Source organism: Saccopteryx bilineata, chromosome 8, assembly GCF_036850765.1.
Source record: "Saccopteryx bilineata isolate mSacBil1 chromosome 8, mSacBil1_pri_phased_curated, whole genome shotgun sequence".
Lineage (NCBI taxonomy): Eukaryota > Metazoa > Chordata > Mammalia > Chiroptera > Emballonuridae > Saccopteryx > Saccopteryx bilineata.
Genome location: NC_089497.1, coordinates 69,257,600 through 69,280,840, shown reverse-complemented (window position 1 = coordinate 69,280,840; position 23,241 = coordinate 69,257,600). Strand labels below are relative to the sequence as shown.

Below are 23,241 nucleotides of genomic sequence, written 5' to 3'. Positions count from 1 at the left end.
AAGAAATAAAAGCAGAGGTCAAAAGATACATATAGAGAAACAAAAATGACAACACAACATATCAAAATTTCTGAGATGCAGCAAAAGCTGTACTAAGAGGGAAGTTTATATCATTATAGGTTTATATCAAGAAACCAGACTGACCAGGCGGTGGTGCAGTGGATAGAGTTGGACTGGGATGTGGATGATCCAGGTTCGAGACCCCGAGTTTGCCAGTTTGAGTGCGGCTCATCTGGTTTGACCAAAGCTCACCAGCTTGGACCCAAGGTCGCTGGCTCGAGCAAGGGGTTACTCAGTCTGCTGAAGGCCCACGATCAAGGGACATATGAAGAAACCAGAGAGAAATCAAGTAAACAACCTAACATCACATCTTAAGGAACTAGGAAAAGAGGAACAAAGGCAAACCAAAGCCTGACTAGGCAGTGGTGCACTGGGTAGAGCGTTGGACTGGGACCCAGAGGATCCAGGTTCAAAACCCCGAGGTCGCCAGCTTCAGTGCGGGCTCAGCCAGCTTGAGCATGGGCTCACTAGCTTAAGTGCAGGGTTGCTGGCTTGATTGTGGGATCATAGACATGACCCCATGGTCACTGGCTTGAAGCCCAAAGGTCACTGGCTTGAGCCCAAGGTTGCTGGCTTGAGCTAGAGGTCACTTTCTCTTCTGTAGACCCCCAGTCAAGGCACATGAGAAAACAATCAATAAACAACTAAGGATACCAAAGAGCCACAATGAAGAATTGAGGATTCTCATCTCTCTCCCTTCCTGTGTGTCTGTCCATATCTGTTTCTCTCTCTGTCTCTGTCACAAAAAAAGAAAAAAAAAAAGGCAACCCAAGGTCAGCAGAAGAAAGGAAATAAATAGTAAAAATTAGAGCAGAATGGAGAACAAAAGACCTATAGAAAAAATTAATACAACAAAGAGCTGGTTCTTTGAAAGATCAATAAAATTGACAAATCCCTGGCTATATTGACTAAGGCAAAAAGAGAAAGGACTAATATAAACAAAATCTGAAATGAAAGAGGAGAAATTACTACAGATATCATAGATATACAAAGGATCATAGTAGGATACTATGAAAAATTATATGCCACTAAATTCAACAATCTAAAGGAAATGGATAAATTCCTAGAACTATACAATTCTCCTACACTGAGTCATGAAGAAGTAGAAAACCTAAATAGACTCATAAGCAGGGAGGAAATAGAAACAATTATCAAAAACATTCCCAAAAATAAAAGTTCAGGACCAGATGTTTACACTAGTGAATTTTACCAAACATTCAAAGAAGATTTGGTACCCATCCTTCTCAAAGTCTTCCAAAAAATAGAAGAAGAAGCAATATTCCCCAAGACATTTTATGAGGTTAACATAACCCTCATACCAAAACCTGGCAAGGACAACACAAAAAAAGAAAACTGACCAATATCGCTAATGAATATAGATGCAGAAATCCTAAACAAAATACTAGCAAATTAAATACAACAACACATTAAGAAAATAATAAATGATGATCAAGTTGGATTCATTCCAGGAGCACAAGGATAGTTCAACATATGGAAATCAATTAACGTAATACACCATATCAACAAAACAAAACAAAAATCATATGATCCTATCAATAGATGCAGAGAAGGCATTCGATAAGACACAACATCCCTTTATGTTTAAAACAATAAAATTGGAATAGCAGGAAAGTACTTCAACATAATAGAGATCATATATGACAAACTATTAGCTAATATCATAGTAAATGGTGAAAAACTAAAAGGTTTTTCTCTAAAATCAGGAACAAGACAAGTCTGTCCACTCTCTCTACTCCAATATAGTTCTGGAAGTTTGAGCTGGAGCAGTCAGGCAAGAGAAAGAAAGAAACGGCATTCATATTGAGAAAGAAGAAGTAAAGATGTCATTTTTTGCAGATTACATGATCCTGTATATAGAAAACCCCAAAGACTCCACTGAAAAACTATTAGAAACAATAAACCAATAGAGTAAGGTCACAGGATACAAAATCAATATACAAAAGCCTATAGCTTTCATATACGCCAATGATGAACCCTTGGAAAGTGAACCCCTCAAAATAATCCCTTTTACATTTGCAATAACCAAAAAATAAAATACATAGGAATACCCTTAACAAAGGATATAAAGCAGCGGTTCTCAACCTGTGGGTCGCGACCCCGGCGGGGGTCGAACAACCAAAACACAGGGGCGCCTAAAGCCATCGGAAATAGGCGACCCCTGTGTTTTGGTCATTTGACCCCTGCCGGGGTCGCGACCCACAGGCTGAGAACTGCTGATATAAAGGATCTATATACTGAAAACTATAAAGCATTATTAAAAGAAATAAAAAACAATGAAATGGAAAAATATTCCATGTTCATGGATTGGAAGGATCAACGTAGTTAAAAGGGCCATATTACCCAAAACAATATACAAATTTAATGCCATTTCCATCAAAATTCCAATGTCATTTTTAAAGGAAACAGAACAACAAATCACCAGGTTTATATGGAACCATAAAAAAGCCCAAATAGCCAAAGCAATCCTGAGGAAAAAGAATGAAGCTGGAGGTATTACAATACCTGACTTCAAATTATACTACAGAGCCACAGTGATCAAAACAACATACTATTGACAAAAACAAAACAAAACAAAACAAAACAAAAAAACAGACACACAGACCAATGGAACAGAATCAAGAGTCTAGAAATTAAACCACATATATATGGGCAAATCATCTTTGACAAAGGAGCCAACAACGCAGAATGGAGAAAAGAAATCCTCTTCAAGAAATAGTGCTGGGAAAATTGGAAAGCCAAATGCAAAAGAATGAAACTTGACTAGTTTGTCCCCCTACAGAAAAATTAATTCAAAATGTATCAAAGGCCTATATATAAGATCTGAAACAATAAATTATGTAGAAGAAAATAGGTACTAAACTCATGAACCTTGGCTGCAGAAAACATTTTATGAATTTGACCCCAAGGCAAGGGAAGTAAAGGCAAAAATAAATGAATGAGACTATATCAAACTAAGAAGCTTCTGCAAAGCAAAAGTAACTGACAATAAAACAAATAGGCAGCCAACTAAATGGGAGATATTTGCAAACAACAGCTCTGATAAGGGGTTAATATCAAAAATATATAAAGAACTCACAAAGCCCAGCAACAAACAAGCAAACAATCCATTTAAAAAATGGGGAGAGGACCTGAACAGACACTTCTCCCGAGAGGACATACAAATGGCCAACAGATATATGAAAATATGCTCATCTTTATTAGCTATTTGAGAAATGCAAATCAAAACTACAATGAGATACCATCTCACACCTGTCAGATTGGCTATTATCAATAAGACAGGTAATAAACAAGTGTTGGAGAGGGTGGGAAGAAAAAGGAATCCTCATTCACTGCTGGTAGGAATGGAATGCAAATTAGTACAACCATTATGGAAGAAAGTATGGTGGTTCCTCAAAAAATTAAGAATAGAACTATGATATTGTAGGAATACAACGTGAAGACTTGCAGTGTTAGGGTAAACAATTAGAAGCAGAGAGGCGCCCTAGGGAAAAAGCCCTGAGTGGACAAGAGTCCAGGACCTCTCTGACCCTGTGTTGGAAACAGCAAAATGGCAGGATAAAATTCAGCAACAGAAAATTGTTTAGGCTCTCAGAAGAGAGGAGTCAGCATGTTCCTTGTCCTTTACTTCACCCCCTGAAAACTTCTGCTGTCTGCTTCCTTGAGTTATTTGTACTGGCTAATATCGGAGGAAGGGTGGGGATGAGGTTTTAGTCCTTCAGTCTGCAAACCGCGGTTGTTGCCTCCCCTCGGCCCATCTGTTCTCTGGGTAGTTCATTGTCGTGGCGACAAGTGGTTCCCCATGTGAGGAATGAGACAAAATGACCTCCCAAAGCCTGGCAAAGGAAAAGGATGTCCGCTCACCTCATCCCGTTTGGTAAGGGACACAAGTAGCAGGGGAATTGCCCTTGAATGCTTGTGGCAAGGTCACTTTTAGGGATCAGGCCAGAGGATTTCCCTTTCCATTCATCCCTCCCCCCCTTTTTTTTTCATCATGGGGAATTCCCTTTCCTCTGAGCAGCAGAGTCTCAAGTTATACCTATGGGGACTCCTCAAAGCTGCAAGGTGTCAGATTAGAATTTAACTGCCCTCTTACTCACCATCAGACAACAATGCTCTTGGTATCCAAAGGAGGAAAGTTTAGACTTAGAAGACTGGACCAGCACTTTTACCAAGACGATGGTTGAAGCAGTTGGGACAGGATATGAAACGACCCCTTGGGATTGGCAAGGGCTTTTAAGAACTGTTCTCACCACCTAGCCTGAACCTCAGACCAACTCTTACCCCTAGATATTTTACCAAGGCTAACCAGCAGGAAGGAGCTACAGAAGAAGAGAGCTTTGCCCCTTTTCCTTAACAATAAAAAGCTGGAATGTTTGGTTTGGGTCAGGGCTCCTTTAAATCCAGAATTCCTTTAAAAACTCAAATTCCCCTCACCCAATCCTCCCCTTCACTTAAACAACTCCCCCTACACTGGGAGGGTTCTGGAAAGTGTCCTTGGCACAGGCCTTCAGGAGGAACCTGAGGGTTAGAAAAGAAAGACAGTCGTTGACCAAGGCCACAAACCTGTTAGAACTGTGGGAAAGAAGGACATTTTCAGCAAGATTACACACAGAGCCTAATTGCAACTATGTAGCTTGGCTTTTGTGTGTGCCCTGAGAGGCTAATTACAACTCAATCTAAAAATTACTTATAAAATTACAGCAAAGAAAATTGTAAAAAGCCAATATGATCAGTTACTATTCTTGTGTTTATACAAATTACCAGGCCAAGTTAAAACTAGACTGAGATAATCAAAAACTAAGATAATATTAATTTGGCTCTTTAAAAAAGAAAAAATAACTAAGGGTAATTTTAAGAAGAAAAAAAGGAGAAACCAGGTCATTTAAATATGTTAAAGCCTTCTCCTAGAGACCTAGAAACTACTGTAATCCTGAGAACAAAAGGAGAATGAACACCTCTTAATGGGAGGGCTCCTGCCAGGACTTCGATGTAAAGAGAAAAAAAGGGGGACATTTTTAAAACCCAAAGAGCTTCGTAGCTCATCCCCTCCCTTTTCAGTTGTTTTGGAAGGCTGCCAAGGACAAATAAAGAGCCTTGCCTTCTCTGCAATTATTAATAATACTGTAAAATATAAAGTTATGCCAAATTTTTTTAACCAGGTGGTCTAGAAAAGCATTTGATATTATTAACCATTTTAAATTTGATTAATGTCTTTTAACAAAAAATATGTTTTTAACAAAAAATGTTTTTTCTAGGTTCACAAAAGGTTCCTATTATGTCTTCTAAAATATGAGTTTGTTTGCCAATGAAAGAAACTATTTCTAAAGGTTATGAAATATGTTCCTAAAAGAAAGTGTCAATCTAAATTGCTAATTACTGACTTAGTTGTTACTGACGGTTAAGGTTTTTAGAAATTGAGAATTCTGATTAATTAGAAAAAAATTGTATGGTTTTGATGATAAAAGGTATAGAGATACTTTTGAAAGGAAAAGGAAAAAGTAAGTTGTTCTGAAAGCTGGTTATTTCTGAATGGTAAAGAAGGTTTGTGTAAGTTGCTGAAGGTTTGTGCAGGTTGTAAAATATTTGTACAGAGGGAAGAAAAAAAAGAGAAGGAATTAAGAAAGTAGACAAAGGTGAAAAAAGAAAACGAAAGGACTTTAGAAATAGGATTGTACTGAAAGGAAAATAAAAAGGAACATTAAAACAGTCTTAGGGAGGGGCCTCAAGAGCTTGAGAAATTCACACAAACTTACAGGTATTATAGAAGGAGCCAATAGTTTTTTAAACTCCTACTATGCAAACAAAAAAAGAGGAGTCAGGAGGAGAGACTCACTCCATAAGAACAATTGTATAAGGCTCCTTTTTATCCTTAATTTTTCGAACATTTCCTCATCTGGACTTACTGCCGCTGAGAAGCATTTTATACCAGCCAAGCAATGGCCCACACCTCTCATGTTGTACCAGGATTTATTAGCTGGCCCTGAGTGGCGGAGTCCAGTCAAATTACTAAGACCAGTGAGGAACGTGAAGCCTCATCATGAGTTGGCATCAGCCCTGAGAAAGCAACCTGGTTCCGGAGATCCAGAAGCTGATAATGAATCCACCTCCGGAAATGAATCTGAAAAAGAGGACGACACCTAACTCGCTCCCAAGCACTCAGGGAGCACCTGGCATCACCCGAACACTTCAAAATATCTAACCAGGAGTGCTAAAGAACTTTTACAAAATATAGACATGCCTGTGATCCTTAAAAACCTGTTTCTCTCTATGCTTGCCCTTCACTTTCCACTGCAACCACCTAACCATCTTACTTTCTGTTAGTTTTTACTAAAACAAGACCATATGACCCAGCAATCCTGTACTGGGTATGTTCCCCCCAAACTTGAAAACTTTGGTATGTAAAGACACTTGCACCCCCATGTTTATCACAGCATTATTCACAGTGGCCAAGACATGGAAACAACCAAAGTGCCCCTCAATAAAGTATTGGATAAAGAAGATGTGGTACATATATACTATGGAATACTACTCAGCCATAAGAAGTGATGACATAGAGTCATTTATGACAACATGGATGGACTTTGACAACATTATACTGAGTGAAATAAGTAAATCAGAAAAAAAGCCAAGAACTGTATGTTTCACACGTAGGTGGGACACAAAACTGAGAGTCATGGACATAGATAAGAGTGTAATGGTTACCAGGGGGATGTGGGGGAGGGAAGGGGTGGGGGGAAGGGTATAAAGAGGGACAAATATAAGGTGATGGAAAATGATTTGACTGGGTGATGGGTATACAATATAATCAACAGTTCAAATGCTATAGAAATGTTTACCTGAAACCTATGTACACTTGATCAGGGTCACCCTGTTAAACTTAATTTTCTAAAAAGGAAAAAAAAGAGAAATCACAACTGACTCCAAAGGATTATAAGAAAATATTATGAACAGTTATATGCCAGCACACTGGACAATCTGGATGAAATGGATAAATTCCTAGAAACATAATTTTCCAAAGCTGAATCAGGAAGAATCAGAAAATCTGAATAGACAGATACAACTGATGAAAATGAAGCAGTAATCAAAAGACTGCTAACAAACAAGTCCTGGACTGATGACTTCATAGGTGAATCTTACCGAACATTGAAAGAAGAACTAACACCTATACTTCTCAAAACTATTCCAGAAAATTCAAGAGAGGGAAGACTCCCCTGCTCATTTTATGAGGTAGCATTATCCTAACTCTAAAACTAGATAAAGGCACTACAAAGAAAGAAAAGTATAGGCCAATATCTCTGATGAACTTAGATGCTGAAATACTCAGTAAAATATTAACAAACTGGACCCAGCAATACATTTAAAAGATCATACACCATGATCAAGTGGGATTTATTCCAGGGATGCAAAGTTGGTACAATATTCACAAATTAATAAATGTGATATACCATATAAACAAAATGAAGAAAAATCACATGATTATATCAATAGATACAGAAAAAGAATTTGATAAAAACAAGCACCGATTTATGTTAAAAACTCTCAGCAGAATCAGAATAGTAGGAACATACCTTAATGTAATAAAGGCTGTATATGAGAAATCCACAGCCAACATCGTACTTAATGGGCAAAACTACATGCGTTTCTTTTAAGATTGGGAACAAGACAGGGATGTCTGCTTTCTCTTATTCAACATAGTACTGGAAGTCTTAGCCCCAGCACTCAGAGAAGAAAAAGAAATAAAAGGCATCCAAATTGGAAAGGAGGACATAAAGTTGTCATTTGCAGATGACATGATACTGTATATAGAGAACCCTAAAGACTTCACCAGAAAACTACTAGAACTGATAAATTCAGTAAGTAGTAGGATACAAAATAAATATCCAGAAATCAGTGGCATTTTTATACACCAATAGTGAACTATCAGAAAGTGAAACTAAGATAATAATCCCATTCACAATTACTTTAAAAAGAAAAAAATACTTAGGAATAAATTTAACCAAGGTTGTAAAAGGTCTGTACTTGGAAAATTATGAGACATTGATGGAGATACAAGTAAGTGGTGGAAGCATAGACTGAGTTCATGGATTGGAAGGATTAACATCATTAAAATGTCCATACTATCCAAACCAATCCATAGATTCAACACAATTCCTATCAAGATACCAATGGTGTATTTCACAGAACTAGAACAAATATTCCAAAAATTTGTATGAAACCATGAAAGACCTTGAACAGCAATCTTGAGAAAAAAGAACAAAGTTGGAGGAATCACACTACCTGATATCAAACTATACTACATGGTCATAGTAATCAAAACAACATGGTACTGGCATAAAAACAGACATGTAGGTCAGTGAAACAGAATAGAGAGCCCAGTATGGTCAATTAATATTTGACAAAGGAGGCAAGAGAATACAATAGAGTAAAAATAAGTGGTGTTGGGAATATTGGACAGATACATGCAAAAAAGGACCCCCTTCTTATATCATATACAAGAATTAGCTCAAAAGGGATTAAAGATTTAAATGTTAGATTCAAAATCATAAAAATCCTAGAAGAAAGCATAGGCAGTAAAATCTTGGTCATTTCTTGTAGCAATATTTTTCCTGATATATCTCCCTGGGAAAGGGAAACAAAAGAAAAAATAAACAAATGGGACCACATCAAATTAAAAGCTTTTGGACAGCAAAGTAAACCATCAACAAAATGAAAAGGCAACCTACTGAATGGGAGAACATATTTGCCAGTGATACATCTGATAAAGGATTAGTATCCATATTTGTAAAGAATTTATAAAACAACTAAACACACATGCACACACACACACACACACACACACACAATAACAGTTAAAACATGGGCAAAGGATCCGAGTAGATACTTCTCCAAAGAGGACATACTGATGGCCAATAGACATATGAAAAGATGCTCAACATTACTAATCATCAGAGAAATGCAAATTAAAACCACAATGAAGTATCACCTCATCCCTGTCAGAAAGGCTGTCATCAGCAAACAACAGGTGTTGGGGATGATGTGGAGAAAAGGGAACTTCTGTGCACTGCTGGTGGGAATGCAGATTGGTACAGCCACTGTGGAAAGCAGTGTGGAATTACCTCAAAAAAAAATAAAAATGGTCTGACCTGTGGTAAAGTGTTGACCTGGAATGCTGAGGTCACCAGTTTGAAACCTTGGGCTTGTGTGGTCAAGGTGTATATGAGAAGCAGCTACTATGAATTGATGCTTCCTGCTCCTCCTCCACCTCTCTCTTTCTCTCTCTTTTTCTCTCTCTCTCCATCACTCCCTTTCCCTCATTTTCCCTCCCCTTTTCTCCCTCTCTCTCCCTTTCCTCTCTAAAATCTTTAAATAATAAATTAAGTTAAAATGGAACTGCCTTATGACCCAGCCATTCCAGTCCTGGGAGTATATCCAAAGAAACTTGAAACACCAATTCAAAGGCATATATGTATGCACCGCTGTGTTCAGTGCAGTGTTATTTACAATCACCAAATTTGAAAGCAGCCCAAGTGCCCATGAGTAGCTGAGTAGAATTGCCATCATGATGCAGATTTTTGTGAAATCCCTTATGGAGAAGACCATTGATTGCTCTTGAGGTTGAACCCTTGGATACAGAAGAAATGTAAGGCAAAAGCCAGGGTAAGGAAGGAATTCTTCCTGATCAGCAGACTGATCTTTGCTGGCAAGCAACTGGAAGGTGGAAGTACTTTGACTACAGCATTCTAAAGGAGTTCACTCTTCATCTTGTGTCAAGACTTTATGGTGGTGCTAAGAAAAGGAAAAAGTCTTACACCACTCCTAAGAAGAGTAAGTGTAAAGAAAGACGGTTAAGCTGGCTGACCTGAAATACTACTAAGTGAATGAGAATGGCAAAATCTGTCGCTTCCATCAAGAGTGCCTTCAGAGGCCCTGGCTGGTTGGCTCAGTGGTAGAGCGTCGGCCTGGCGTGCAGAAGTCCCGGGTTCGATTCCTGGCCAGGGCACACAGGGGAAGCGCCCATCTGCTTCTCCACCCCTCCCCCTCTCCTTCCTCTTTGTCTCTCTCTTCCCCTCCCGCAGCCGAGGCTCCATTGGAGCAAAGATGGCCCGGGCACTGGGGATGGCTCCTTGGCCTCTGCCCCAGGCGCTAGAGTGGCTCTGGTCGCAACAGAGCGATGCCCTGGAGGGGCAGAGCATCGCCCCCTGTGGGCAGATCATCGCCCCTGGTGGGCGTGTCAGGTGGATCCCGGTCGGGCGCATGCGGGAGTCTGTCTGACTGTCTCTCCCTGTTTCCAGCTTCAGAAAAAATACAAAAAAAAAAAAAAAAAAAAGTAAAAAAAAAAAGAGTGCCTTCAGATGAATACAGTGCTGGAGATTTTATGGCCAGCTATTTGACAGATGTTATTGTTGCAAATGTTATCTGACCTATTACTTCAACAAACTGGAAGACATGTAATTGTGTATGGGTTAATAAAAAACATGAATAATAACAATTTAAAAAGCTGTGGTACATATACACAATGGAATACTACTCAGCTGTGAAAAGAAGGAAATCTTAACCTTTTGTGACAGCATGGATGGACCTGGAGACTTATGCTAAGTAAAATAAACCAGTCAGAGAAAGACAAGTACCATATGATTTCACTTATATGTAAAATGTAATCAACTAACAAACAAAATAGAAACAGACTTACAGATACAGAGAACAGACTGACAGTTGTCAGAGGGGAGGGGTGTTGGGGGTTGGGTGACAAAATTGAAGGGATTAAACAACAAAACCCACAGACAACAGTATGGTGATTACCAGAGGGAAAGGGGGTGAGGGATAGGTCATAGAGGGAAAGGGGGATAAATGGTGATGGAAGGAGACTTGACTTTGGGTGATGAACACACAGTACAATATGCAGATGATGTAGTATAGAATTATACTTTTGAAACCTATATAATTTTATTTACCAATGTTACCCCAATAAATTCATTAAAAATTAAACAAAAACATGAAATTGGCCAGCCTTCATACCTCAAGGGAGCTTGGCAGGTAGATAAATGAAAGTAAAAGTTATTTAAACTGTAGAACATTATGAAGACTGGAAGGGAGGAAATGTATTAAAGGAAATGATTTTTATTTTTTTAATTTTGATTTATTGATTTTAGAGAGAGAAAGTGGGAGAGAAACATTGATTTGTTGTCCCACTTATTTATGCATTCATTGGTTGATTCTTGTATGTGCCCTGACTAGGGATTGAACCCACAATGTTGGTGTATCAGGATGACACTCTAACCAACAAAGCTATCCAGCCAGGGAAAACTAAATGATTTTTAAAATGAAAAGGGCAGAAGTAAAATGTTTAAATAATCACTCCAGAATATGTGATTGCAAATGTTCTATAATGTCCATTAAAATCAACCTGGAGAAAGGCTGAGAAGAAATAGACATCCAGGATATTTTACAGAATGGAAAGGTAGTGATTACTGAGACTTCCTAAATCTTAGAATTTAGAGTATGAAATAATGTTACTAGGCTTGTCATCCTTTAAAACTGTGCTATCTCTGAGGTTTTTAATTTTGAAATTCCATTCTCTAACCATAACAACCTCCCCTGCTATTCCCTTCCATTAAACCTGTTCTTTGACCTCATCAAGACCAAGTCTCTTGATTCTGCCTAGTCTCCCAGTTGCTGAGAGGAGTCCTGGCTCCACTTCAATCCTACTGTTGCATTGTGCTGTCAGAAATTTCTTTTGAACTTTTTATTGAAGTATAACATACATATAGAAAAAGTGCACAAATCATAAGTGTACAGCTTGGTGAATTTTCACAAACTGAATACCCTGTGTAACCAGAATCCGGACGAAGAAATAAAACATTACTAGCACCCCAGAAATTCCTGTTGTGCCCCTTCAGTACCCATACCCAGGATAATTAGTATCACAACTTCTACCACCATTGATTACTTTGCTTGCTTTGAACTTCATATAAATAGTTATATAGTATGTCTGACTTATTTTTTTTAATATTTGTTTTTTGATTCATTCATATTTTTGCATGTAATTTTTCATTACATTTTTTGTACATACCATTAAATTTTTTTGTATATACCATTATTCTACTGTTAATGGGCATTTGTGTAGTTTTTTTGGCTGTGAAAAGTGTTGCTGTGAATATTCATGTCTTTAGCTATATATACACGTACATACATATAGAAACACATACATTTCAGTGGGGTATAAACCTAGGTGCAAAATTTCTGAGTAATCAGATATGGGCACGTTCAGCTTTGGTAGATACTGCCATGTTTTTGCAAAGTGCTTGTAATAATATATACTTACAGCACAATATATGGCAGTTCTGGTTACCCTATCCTCATCAACTTTTGAATTTTCCTCTTTTTCACTTAGCCATTCCTTCACATAAGTGTGTCATGGTATTACTTCATAGTTTTAATCTGAATTTCCATGGAGTACCTTAACATATATTTTGGCCATTTGGCTATCTCTTTTGTGAATTGCCTCTTTATATCTTTTGCCCACTTTTTTATTGAACTTCTTTTAAAACTTATAGGAGTTCTTTATATGATATGGATATAAGCCTTTTATTAGATACATGTATTGAAAATATCTTCTTCCATTCTCTGGGTTACTTTTTCACTCTATTAATGGTTTCTTCTGATCAGAAGTTCTTAATACTAATGTAGTTCATAATGTTAATGTAGTTCAAAAATCTTACTAGGTTTTCCCATTATGGTTAGTTTCTTTGTTTCCTATTTAAGAAAAATTTACAAATTCCAAGGATATGATTATGCTATCTTATTTTTTTAAAATAATCTTTATTGTTCTACCTTTTACAATAACGTCTGCAATGCATCCGGGATTCTTTTGTGTATGGTCTGAGCCAGCACCATTTACTGAAAAGAGTGTCACTTTTGTTTGAAATCAGCTGATCATATATGTAGATGTGACTCCATTGGTCTTTCTATATTGCCCTAATATCACATTCTAATGTTTGAGCCATTATAATAGGTTTTGATGTCTAATAGTTGCAATATTCCAGCTTTGTTGTTCTTCAAGAGTACCTTACTTTTTCTTGTTTTTGGGGTTTTTTTTTTTTTTTTTTTTTTGCATTTCCATGTAAGTTTGAGAGTCTCTAATTCACGCATACAAATGGCAGCTTAAATTCAGTAGCATTGGGTAGATTTTCCATGTCAGTTTGGGAGACTTGATACCTGCTGTATGGCTGGTGATTTTAAATTCAGCCTCATTGATAACATCAGTTCTCTTCTTCACTTTTTCTTTGACTTATCCTGTACGCTCTGAACCCTGGCTTAATTTAGCAGATCTGTTTTCTTTAATTATGTCCCAGGCTGTTTAAGAAAATCAAATAAGATTTGGCTTGACTCTTGTATAAGACCTTAGTGCTACAGTTCTTATTTCTGAATTATTTCCTTTCTCTTTGCCTACAGCAGTCATTCCACTCTTGTACAGCTCTCAAGTTATACAATATTTCCTTGCTAATCCTAACATTGTTCTTAGAAGACTTGTATATGGAGATATGTGAGAAGCAGTTGGAAATATGGGGCTAAACCTCAAGAGAAATGTTGATACTGAAGACACAGATTCTCGAAGCCATTAGCATGACATGGTACTGGAAGGTATAGGTGCAGATTCGCTTGTTCATGTAGTGAGTGTGTGAAGCAGGAAGAGAACTAAGAATGTAACCCTGGGGAGGGACATCATTTAAAGGCTGGGTAGAAGAGAAAATAGAGAATGTGGGTGAAAGAAGAGACCACATAAATTGGAGGACTATCAGCAAAGAGATGTACTAGAAACCAAGGGAAGAGAAAATTTCAAGAAGTAGGAAATGGTCAGTAGTGTTAAATGATGTATAGAGGATGAGAGCATGCTAACTGAAAATAGGCCAGTGGATCTAAGTATCTTCAGCAAGGGTAACTGTCAGTTGCTAGTAATGGGTGGAGAAAGCGGAGATAATGAGTATGGACTGTTCTCTTAAGAACATTGATGGAAGTGGTAAGGCACAAGGTAGTGCAGCTGAAAGAGAAGGTATGATCAGAACATTTTTCTTTACTATCTGTTGCTCAGAATCCACTTGTTCAAAGCTAAACTCCTCATTCTACCTTATCTGCTATCCTTCTGCTTTTTATCTTAGTAGTATCACCTTTTACTTAGTTGCTCAAGCTGGAAACCTTGGAATCTTTTTCTCTATTAACACCCCATCCATTTAAATGGTAACCAGGGACTTAGGATATTGTCTCAGTAATGCCTGTTTCATTATTCTTTCTCTTGACTTCTGTTGCCTTCCTAAGGTGACTCTCCTCTCTTTCTTTGATGTTACAATAGCCTTCTTACTGCCTCTGTCTCCCCCTCTACCCTTATTTATCTTCACACTGCCCCAATTATCTTTCTGAAACATGGTTCCCATCATGTGTGTCTGCTTAAAAACCTCAGTTGCCTTCCCACTGCCTACTCTATACGTGTACCAATTCATTAATCAAATGAGTATTGATTATGTGTCAGCATCTATACAGATTTGAATTTTAAGAAATATTTTGCAGCTAACAATGATCTGCATAACTGTTCTTCTTCCTGCTATAAGAAAGGAATTTTTGGAGTAAGCTTTTTATAGAAAGATATCTGTCTAGAATTGAAATTTAATTCTGTACTATGCCTCTCTGGTTAATAACAATTCACAGAAAAGAGATGAAAAGCAGAAATAAGCATGTGAATATTTTGGAAAAATCCATTAATGTCTATCTGACTTACAGATTTTTTGGAATTTTGAATTTATTGATCCATATTCTTTTAATTTAGACTGATGACGAAGATGAATCTTTTGTTCTCGAGGATCCTACATTGTTAAACATTGATACTATTGATTCACACTCCTATGATACTTCGTCTGTGGCAAGCTCAGATAGTGGTGACAGAACCAACTTAAAAAGGTAAGTATTTATTTGTTTAAATCACACTTGCATGTAATTGAAATATTTGATCATATAAAATGTAACTGTCTTTTTATAGAACAATATGGTCTGCTAAAACCCTGCATAGGAAGTAGAAGCTCCATTTGGGTGGAAATAATGTGGTTATTAGACCCTAAAGATTTTGGCACTGTTGAGGGGAGAGGTTAAAAAGGTGGATACTATGACCATGTCTTCTGTACCTCCAGTAGGAAGCCGTGATAACAGCCAGGGACTTCCAAAAGCAGGACAGCCTTCAAGGGAGCACAAATAGAACCTGGCCCCGTGTAGAAACATGGAACTTGGTTTTCTACACCATCTTCTGTTCCCTATACTCCTCACCCCCTTTTTCCCACTCGCTAAGGTCAGCTCCAGCATTCCTTCACTCCTTTGGAATGGGTTCAGAGGAGAATCACAAAGATGATTAAAGATTTGGGAAAAGGACTTTTAACCCTAAATAAGTTTATTTTGGCTGCTTTTCACCTTCCAAATTCTTGGAGAGCACATGAAAAGGAAAGAAGTGGAGGAAGCATAATGTAAATACTTTATTGAATTCATGTGTAACTTTAAATGTTGATAAAGTTGTGTGTTTTTCCTCTCTTCTTAAATTTTGCCTGTATCAATGCTGTCTTCTTTAAGCTGTCAGCTTTTGTGCAGTAGGGGCCATTGCTGGGTATATTAACCTGTTCATCACTATTTACTACAAATAGATAACTCACATTTTTTTCAGCTCTGCTGAGCTATAATTGAGCTATAACAATGTGTAGTTTTAAGGTATACAGTGTGATTCTTTGCTATACATATACTGGAGAATGATTACCACAGTAGGGTTAGTTAACACACCTCTGTCACCTCACATAATTGCTATTTCTTTTTGTGGTGAGAACATTTAAGATCAGCTATCTTATTGACTTTCGAATATATACAGTATTGTTAGCTATAGTCATCATGTTGTACATTAGATTCCTCAGAACTTATTCATCTTATAACTGGAAGTTTGTACCCTTTGGCTAATATCTATGCATTTCCCCCACTCCCCAGGCCCTGCCAACTACTATTCTACTTTTTGTTTCTATGAGTTTGGCTTTCTTAGATGCCACATATGGGATCATACAGTCTGCCTTTTTCTGTCTGATTTAGCAGAATATCCTCATGGTCCATCTATGTTGTCAAAATTGGCAGGATTTCTTTCTTTCTCATCACTAAATAATATTCCATGTCTTTTTTATCCATTTTTCTGTAGATGGACAATTAGATTGTTTCCATATCTCAGCTATTGTAAAAATGGTGCAGAGGGCCCTGGCCGGTTGGCTCAGTGGTAGAGCGTCGGCCTAGCGTGCGGAGGACCCGGGTTCGATTCCCGGCCAGGGCACACAGGAGAAGCGCCCATTTGCTTCTCCACCCCTCCACCGCGCCTTCCTCTCTGTCTCTCTCTTCCCCTCCCGCAGCCAAGGCTCCATTGGAGCAAAGATGGCCCGGGCGCTGGGGATGGCTCTGTGGCCTCCGCCCCAGGCGCTAGAGTGGCTCTGGTCGCAACATGGCGACGCCCAGGATGGGCAGAGCACCCCCCCCTGGTGGGCAGAGCGTCGCCCCATGGTGGGCGTGCCGGGTGGATCCCGGTCGGGCGCATGCGGGAGTCTGTCTGACTGTTTCTCCCTGTTTCCAGCTTCAGAAATATAAAGAAAAAAAAAATGGTGCAGAGAACTTGGGAATACAGATATTTCTTTGACATAATGACTTCATTTCCTTTGGATATAGGCAGTCCTGGGTTATGAATAAGATAGGTCTGTAGGTTTGTTCTTAAGTTGAATTTGTATGTAAATTAGAACAAGTACACTTACCTATTAAATGCAACTTAGACAAATGTTTGTCTTAACATATTATTTATTTTTACCTTTCTGTGCATATAAATACACATTTTCAAATACAACTTTAAACAATCTTGAATGATGCAGAAGATGATGGACGTGTTGGAGAAGACGGGACTGGTGTTAGAGAGTCAGGGTTTGATTCTGATACTGGAATCAGTTTCTTAAAGGAGGCATCAAGGGAGGTTTGTACAGAGCTTTTCTCTTTCTCACCATAAATGGCCCTGTGGCATCTCAGGCTTTTGGTAACTGTAGGGTAAACTTTGGTGAACCTCTCTGTATCAGGATTTTGCTCCTCTAACTTTGCCATTCCTGCTTCCGTGAGACAGAAAGTATTGGCTCATTCTTTTGTATAAAGCGTTTTTGGTTCTGGAGTTTCTAGGTCCCTGTTTTCTTCCCTAAATGTTATCATCTGCTACTCTAGTTCCATAAGGTCTTCATTGGTTAGTTCTTTGCCATGGGAGTCGAGTAATTCTATATCATTTTCATTGATGTCCATTTTCATTAATTACCAATAACCCTTATGGTGCTTCATTTGTAAGTACATCTTGTACCTAAGTTGATGTTTGTGACTTGGGGACTTACTGAATATACCTAAAGGTGGGATTGATGGATCACATGGTAGTTCTATTTTTAAATTTTTGAGGAATGTTTATACTATTTTCCATGATGGCTATACCAATTTATATTCCCCCCAACTGTGCAGAAGAATTCTCTTTTTTCTAGATTCTCACCAACATTTATCTCTTGTCTTTGTGATAATAGCCACCCTAACAGGTGTGATATCAAAACCGTTAATATCTCACTGTGGTTTTGAAATGCATTCCCTGATGATTAGTTATATTGAGTATCTTTTCATGTACCTGTTGGCCATCTGTGTGATGTTTTTAGAAAAATGTTTATTCATGTCCCATTTTTTTACTTGGCTTTTATTTTTATTTATTTATTTTTTAGTATTGAATTGTAAGAGTTCCTGATATATTTTGGATATTAACCCTTTATCAGCTAGATGGTTTTCATATATTTTCCCCTATTCCCTAAATTTTCTTTTCATTTTATTGTTTATTTCTTTAGCTGTGCAGAAGTGTTTTTAGTTTGATGTAATCCCATTTATTTATATTTGCTTTTATTGCTTGTGCTTTGGGTGTCATATCCAAAAGGCTGTTGCCAAGACCCATGTTTAAGGAGCTTTTTTCCTGTTTTCTTTTAGGAGTTTTATGGTGTCAGGTCTATGTTTAAGTCTTTAATTCATTTAATTTTTATGAGTGTTTTAAGATAGGGGTATAATTTTTTTTCTTCTGCGTGTGATTATCCAGTTTTCCCAGCACCATTTATTGGAGAGAGTATTCTTTTTTTTTTTGTATTTTTCCGAAATGAGAAATTGGAGGGAGCAGACAGACTCCTGCATGCACCTGACTGGGGTCCACCCGGCATGCCCACAAGGGGGTGATGCTCTGCTGCAACTGGAGCCATTCTAGTGCCTGAGACGGAGGCCATGGAGCCATCCTCAGCGCCCCGGCCAATTTTACTCCCATGGAGCTTTGACTGCAGGAGGGGAAGAGAGAGAGAAAGTAGAGGGGGCAGCTGGAGAAGCAGATGGGTGCTTCTCTTGTGTGCCCTGGCCAGGAATCAAACCCAGTTCTTCCACACACTGGGCCGACACTCTACTACTGAGCCAGCTGACCAGGGCCAGGAGAGAGTATTCTTTTCTGCATGAGTATTCTTGGCTTCCTTGTCAAATATTAGTTGACCATGTTTATTTCAGGGCTCTCAATTCTGTTCCACTGGAATTTGTGCCTGTTTTTATGCCAGTAGCGAACTGTTTGATTACTATAGCTTTGTTGTATAGTTTGAAATCAGGAAGTGAGATGCCTCCAACTTTGTTCTTTCTCAAGTTTGCTTTGGTTAACTGGGGTCATTTTGCATATCTATATACTAATAACAAAATGTCAGAAAAAGTTATAAAACAATTTTATTTACAGTAGCATCAAAAACAAAGTACTCAGGAATAAGTTTAACCAAGGAGGTAAAAGAGCTGTACATTGAAAATTATAAGACACTGATGGAAGAAATTGAGGAAGACACAAATAAATGGAAAGATATTCCATATTAATAGATTAATGTTGTTAAACTATTCATAATACTGAAAGCCATCTATAGGTTTAATATAATCCCTATCAAAATTTTATTGGCATTTTTTACAGAAATAGAGCAAACAGTCCTAAAATTTTTATGGAGCTACCACAATTTAAATGATTTTGATGATATGGTCACAACCTAATTAAAAGATGTGGTGTCGGCCCTGGCCAGTTGGCTCAGTGGTAGAGTGTCGGCCCTGTGTGCAGAAGTCCCGGGTTCGATTCCTGGCCAGGGCACACAGGAGAAGCGCCCATCTGCTTCTCCACCCCTCCCCCTCTCCTTCCTCTCTGTCTCTCTCTTCCCCTCCCGCAGCCAAGGCTCCATTGGGATTCTGGTCAGGCACATATGGAGTCTGTCTGACTGCCTCCCTGCTTTTAACTTCAGGAAAATACAAAAAAAAAAAAAAAAAAAAGATATGATGTCTTCTTTTTGCCTACCTAATAATGCCAAAACCTCTTTGCTTGGCATCAGTCTGGACTCTGCTTACTATTTTGACTTAATCTCTAAGCATTCCCACCCCCATCATCCTGGTTCATGCTTTTTGGATACTCAGATCCCCCCATACTGTGCACTTTTACATCTTTATATTTCTGCTTTTGTTTTTTGGTAGCCTGTCAGACTTCTAGTATCCATCAAAGCCAGATCAGACATCTTCCCTTTTCTATAGCTGTTCCTGATAGTCCCCTAATAAATAGGATTAATTATTAATTTTATTTCTGTAGTGCTTTATTTACTTTTTCTAGCATTTATTCTTCAATTTAACAATTAGCTACATATTAGTCCCCCTAGGTAGTCTGTGAGCTCTTTGAGAGTAGGAGTCTGGACTTTAATATTTTTGTTTCTCCGGAGCATGTTTCTAGTCACATAGAGCAGGTACTCAACTCAGTGTTTGGTAAGTTTTAAAATTATTTTTTTGTATGATGATGAGTAGGTTAAGTGAAAGTTGCTGTTAGAAGGAGCAACAGAGAATGAATAATGGGTGGGGAATTTGAGGTGGTTGGCTGAAGAGTGCGAGGGTGTTTATAGACAGGAGGAAGCCCGGTGGGCAAGGGTGGAAGGCAGGTAGAGGTGATGAGGACATGTAGGGTAAGAGGCATGCTCTGCAGGCACACTTCTGCTGAGGATCAGAAGCTCTTGCTATATTAAGGTGGGCAAGGAACAGTCTGAATAAGTGAAAAGGGAATGGTGGCTGTGTTCATTTTTCTGCTTGGCTTCTCTGAGGTTCAAGGTGGGTTTAACACAACCTCTTAATGCGGGACTATTAGACTCTTTATGCCTCTCTGCAAGACACAACTAACAGATAACATACAGTGTTTTTTTCCCTGCTTTTCTTGTTTTTATGTGTTTTTTTTTTCATTCAAAGCTTTGAGACTTTTTTTTTCTTATAGGAAGAAAAGATTACCTGATGCTTTTTCACTCCATGGATCAGTTATGCGACATTCACTTTTGAAGGGAATTTCTGCCCAGATAGTGTCTGCAGCTGTAAGTACTTTGTTCTCTTCCCCCAGCTTTACAACCTGCAATGGCATAATGAAGTAGGAATGAGCATAAAACAAAGCGCAACGCTTCTCTTGGCTCAGGGCTTAAGAAAAATAGAATCTGGCTTTCATGGGTTTTGTGTGATTATTTTTGATTCGTAAGACATGGCTATACATCTTGACATAGAAATTAGTGCAGCCATAAAATAAAGGTCTGCTCAGAGTCTTGAGTGTGCCTAAATGAAATATGGCAGCAAGCCTAAAAGAAACACTATCTGCCTTTTCTTTAAATTCCTTTTCAGTTTAGTTGCCATCTTGTGTATTTGATTGAGGTAGAGTGCTTGTTTCTTTGTCTTTTCATATGAAGAAATAATGGTTCAGAATCTTTTACAACTGAGTAATTTCATTTTGTTTTGTTTTTTTTTAGTAATTCACAACATCTTTTCATGCACCTAATTTCATTTCCTCTTTGAACTTTCATGGTAGGGAAAGCCATGTCCTATTTTCAAACGAGAAGACAGGTTTAGAGAGGTGGTATTAATTCATCTTACATTCGGTTAGGAGATAGCAGAGCAATTACTCAAAATTGGGGTTTCTGGTTTCAAGTCTAGTGCTTCTTTGTTGTGAAATGGAGGTGACATTGGTGATTATGTCTAGTAGGTAATGGCTGGAAGAGAATCTGTGTGGGTTGTTTTTTGAAAATGATTTAGAGCCCTGGGCTAATGCAAAAATATTTAGTAGTTTATCAAGACAATAGGCACTGATTCTGGTATGTTTTATCAAATTTCTCTTTGACCCTAAAGCCTATAGTCTTTTAATTTTAGTTTTCTGAGTTCAATATATAGATCCTGTTTATGATGATGATGATGATGATGATAGATCTTGTATATATTGTCATAATGATGATGATAGATTCTGTATATAATGGTGAAAATGGTGATGATAATGATGATAGATCCTGTGTATAATGATGATGATGAAGATGATGATGATGATGCCAGATTCATGCTTCAGGAACTTTGATGTATTTTATGTTTTTTTCATGAAGTTTAATTGGCATTTTGCATATTCAATGTGGACAAAGTTTTGATTTTTTAGGAGAGGGAGAGATTACTACAGAAGTGGCATCATGACACCATAACCACATTGCAGTTTTCAGGTTTATTAAAGAAAGCTCTTATTGCAGATAGGAAAAATAATAACAATAGAAATTTAAAAAAAAACAAAGAAAGGAAAAGTATTCTCTGTGGGCAGTTGGTATACCCTGACCCAGCTCATATATCAGGAGGTCTATTTAAATAGAAAGATAGTCAAGCAAAGGAGGAAACCTGGGCAATTGTCCTTCTTCTTTTAGGTGGAGAGTAACTCATATTTTCTAGAATGGGAACCACCTGTTGAGGATTACATTTCCATGACGTTTTCTGAATTTAATCCTTATGTAGGTGATGAAATTCATTCCTTTCAAAATCAAGATGAACCAGAACAGTCATTTGACCCACCTGTGTAGTTTAAAAAATATTTTGAATAATGGAGACTGAACTAAAACTCAGACACTGAACAATGATTAGATAAATCTGTTATTTAAAAGGGTCTCTCCTCCTCCTCAAAGAGTAGGGGGAAATTCTAATAAATCCCAGAGTGTTTGCATTCTGTTCTTATTTCATTGCTATGGCCGAGCGCCTTTGGTATGTTAAAATGAAAACTGCTTTTCCTGTGACAGTCTTCTACTCTGCCTTCCTAATTCTGGATTACCAGCTCAATTTGAAGTGTATGCTTTTCTGTGATGGTTGGTTTATTAACATGTAAAGCTAGTTATATTTTTTGGTATCTCTCCTGAATAGTGGTTCAGTAATGCCTTCAGCCATGTGGATAGTGATGTTATTAGGGCCGCATGGGGCCTTGATCATCACGACTTTGTAATCCATGCCTGCAGAACACTTGGCAGAGATGAAACTTTTGGAGTTGTGAACTTGATTGTTTAATTTTGGAAACCTCCTCAAAGTAATATGACCTGTGACTATATTTAAAATTAATTCAAATTAAATTGTAAAGGATATTTATCATTTTAATGATTACCTAAGATAAAAGAGATATCTTAATATGGTGTTTTTGTAAAATGTGTCTACTCGTTAGAATCTCCTGGAGTGCTTATTAAAACACAGGTTCCTGGCACTTCCCCAGTGTTAGCTGACGTGGAATCTCTGGCAGTGTAGCATAGGGATCTGCATTTTGACAGGTATCCAGGTGAGTCTAATGCATCTGATTTCATAAAACCACTACCCTAAAATGTTGCAACACCAGTACTAAAATTCTGTAATCTCTAAAAGGCTTCCCACGCCTGTGGTTTTTAGTTTTTAAAGTTAACTGACTTCTGATTTCATTATTCAGGTTCCATTTTGAATGTTGTTTATGTTCTTCATCTGCTGTCTCATTCTTTTTCTCTGTCTGGGACACACATCAGTCATTTAGACACACATCAGTCATTTAGCAAGTATTTATTGCATACTTCTTAATTGTCAAGTGTTATGCTAGGCAAGCTTTACACACACACACACACACACACACACACACACACACACACACACACACACACACACACACACACACCTTGTACATAGCAGCCTTGGTGATTTTTTCCTGCATAGTCCCATGCCCTTTCTCATTAAATCCTGGGAAGCTCTATTAAGTCAGGTAAAATAGATTCTTCC

At 37.9% G+C, this 23,241-nt stretch overlaps 1 protein-coding gene, 1 non-coding gene and 1 pseudogene across 2 annotated transcripts in view; all 3 read left to right on the top strand.

Moving 5' to 3' along the window:
• Positions 1 to 23,241, top strand: part of VPS8 (VPS8 subunit of CORVET complex) — a 405,986-nt gene that overhangs the window by 39,503 nt on the left and 343,242 nt on the right. The window contains exons 4-5 of the mRNA XM_066240876.1: positions 14,900 to 15,030; positions 20,444 to 20,537. Coding sequence (XP_066096973.1) covers positions 14,900 to 15,030; positions 20,444 to 20,537 — 225 coding nt within the window. The remainder of the gene's footprint in view (positions 1 to 14,899; positions 15,031 to 20,443; positions 20,538 to 23,241) is intronic.
• Positions 9,644 to 10,533, top strand: LOC136312176 (ubiquitin-ribosomal protein eS31 fusion protein-like; annotated as a pseudogene).
• TRNAT-UGU (transfer RNA threonine (anticodon UGU)) lies at positions 19,216 to 19,291 on the top strand. The gene has a single exon. It is a non-coding gene; the product is annotated as a tRNA-Thr (tRNA).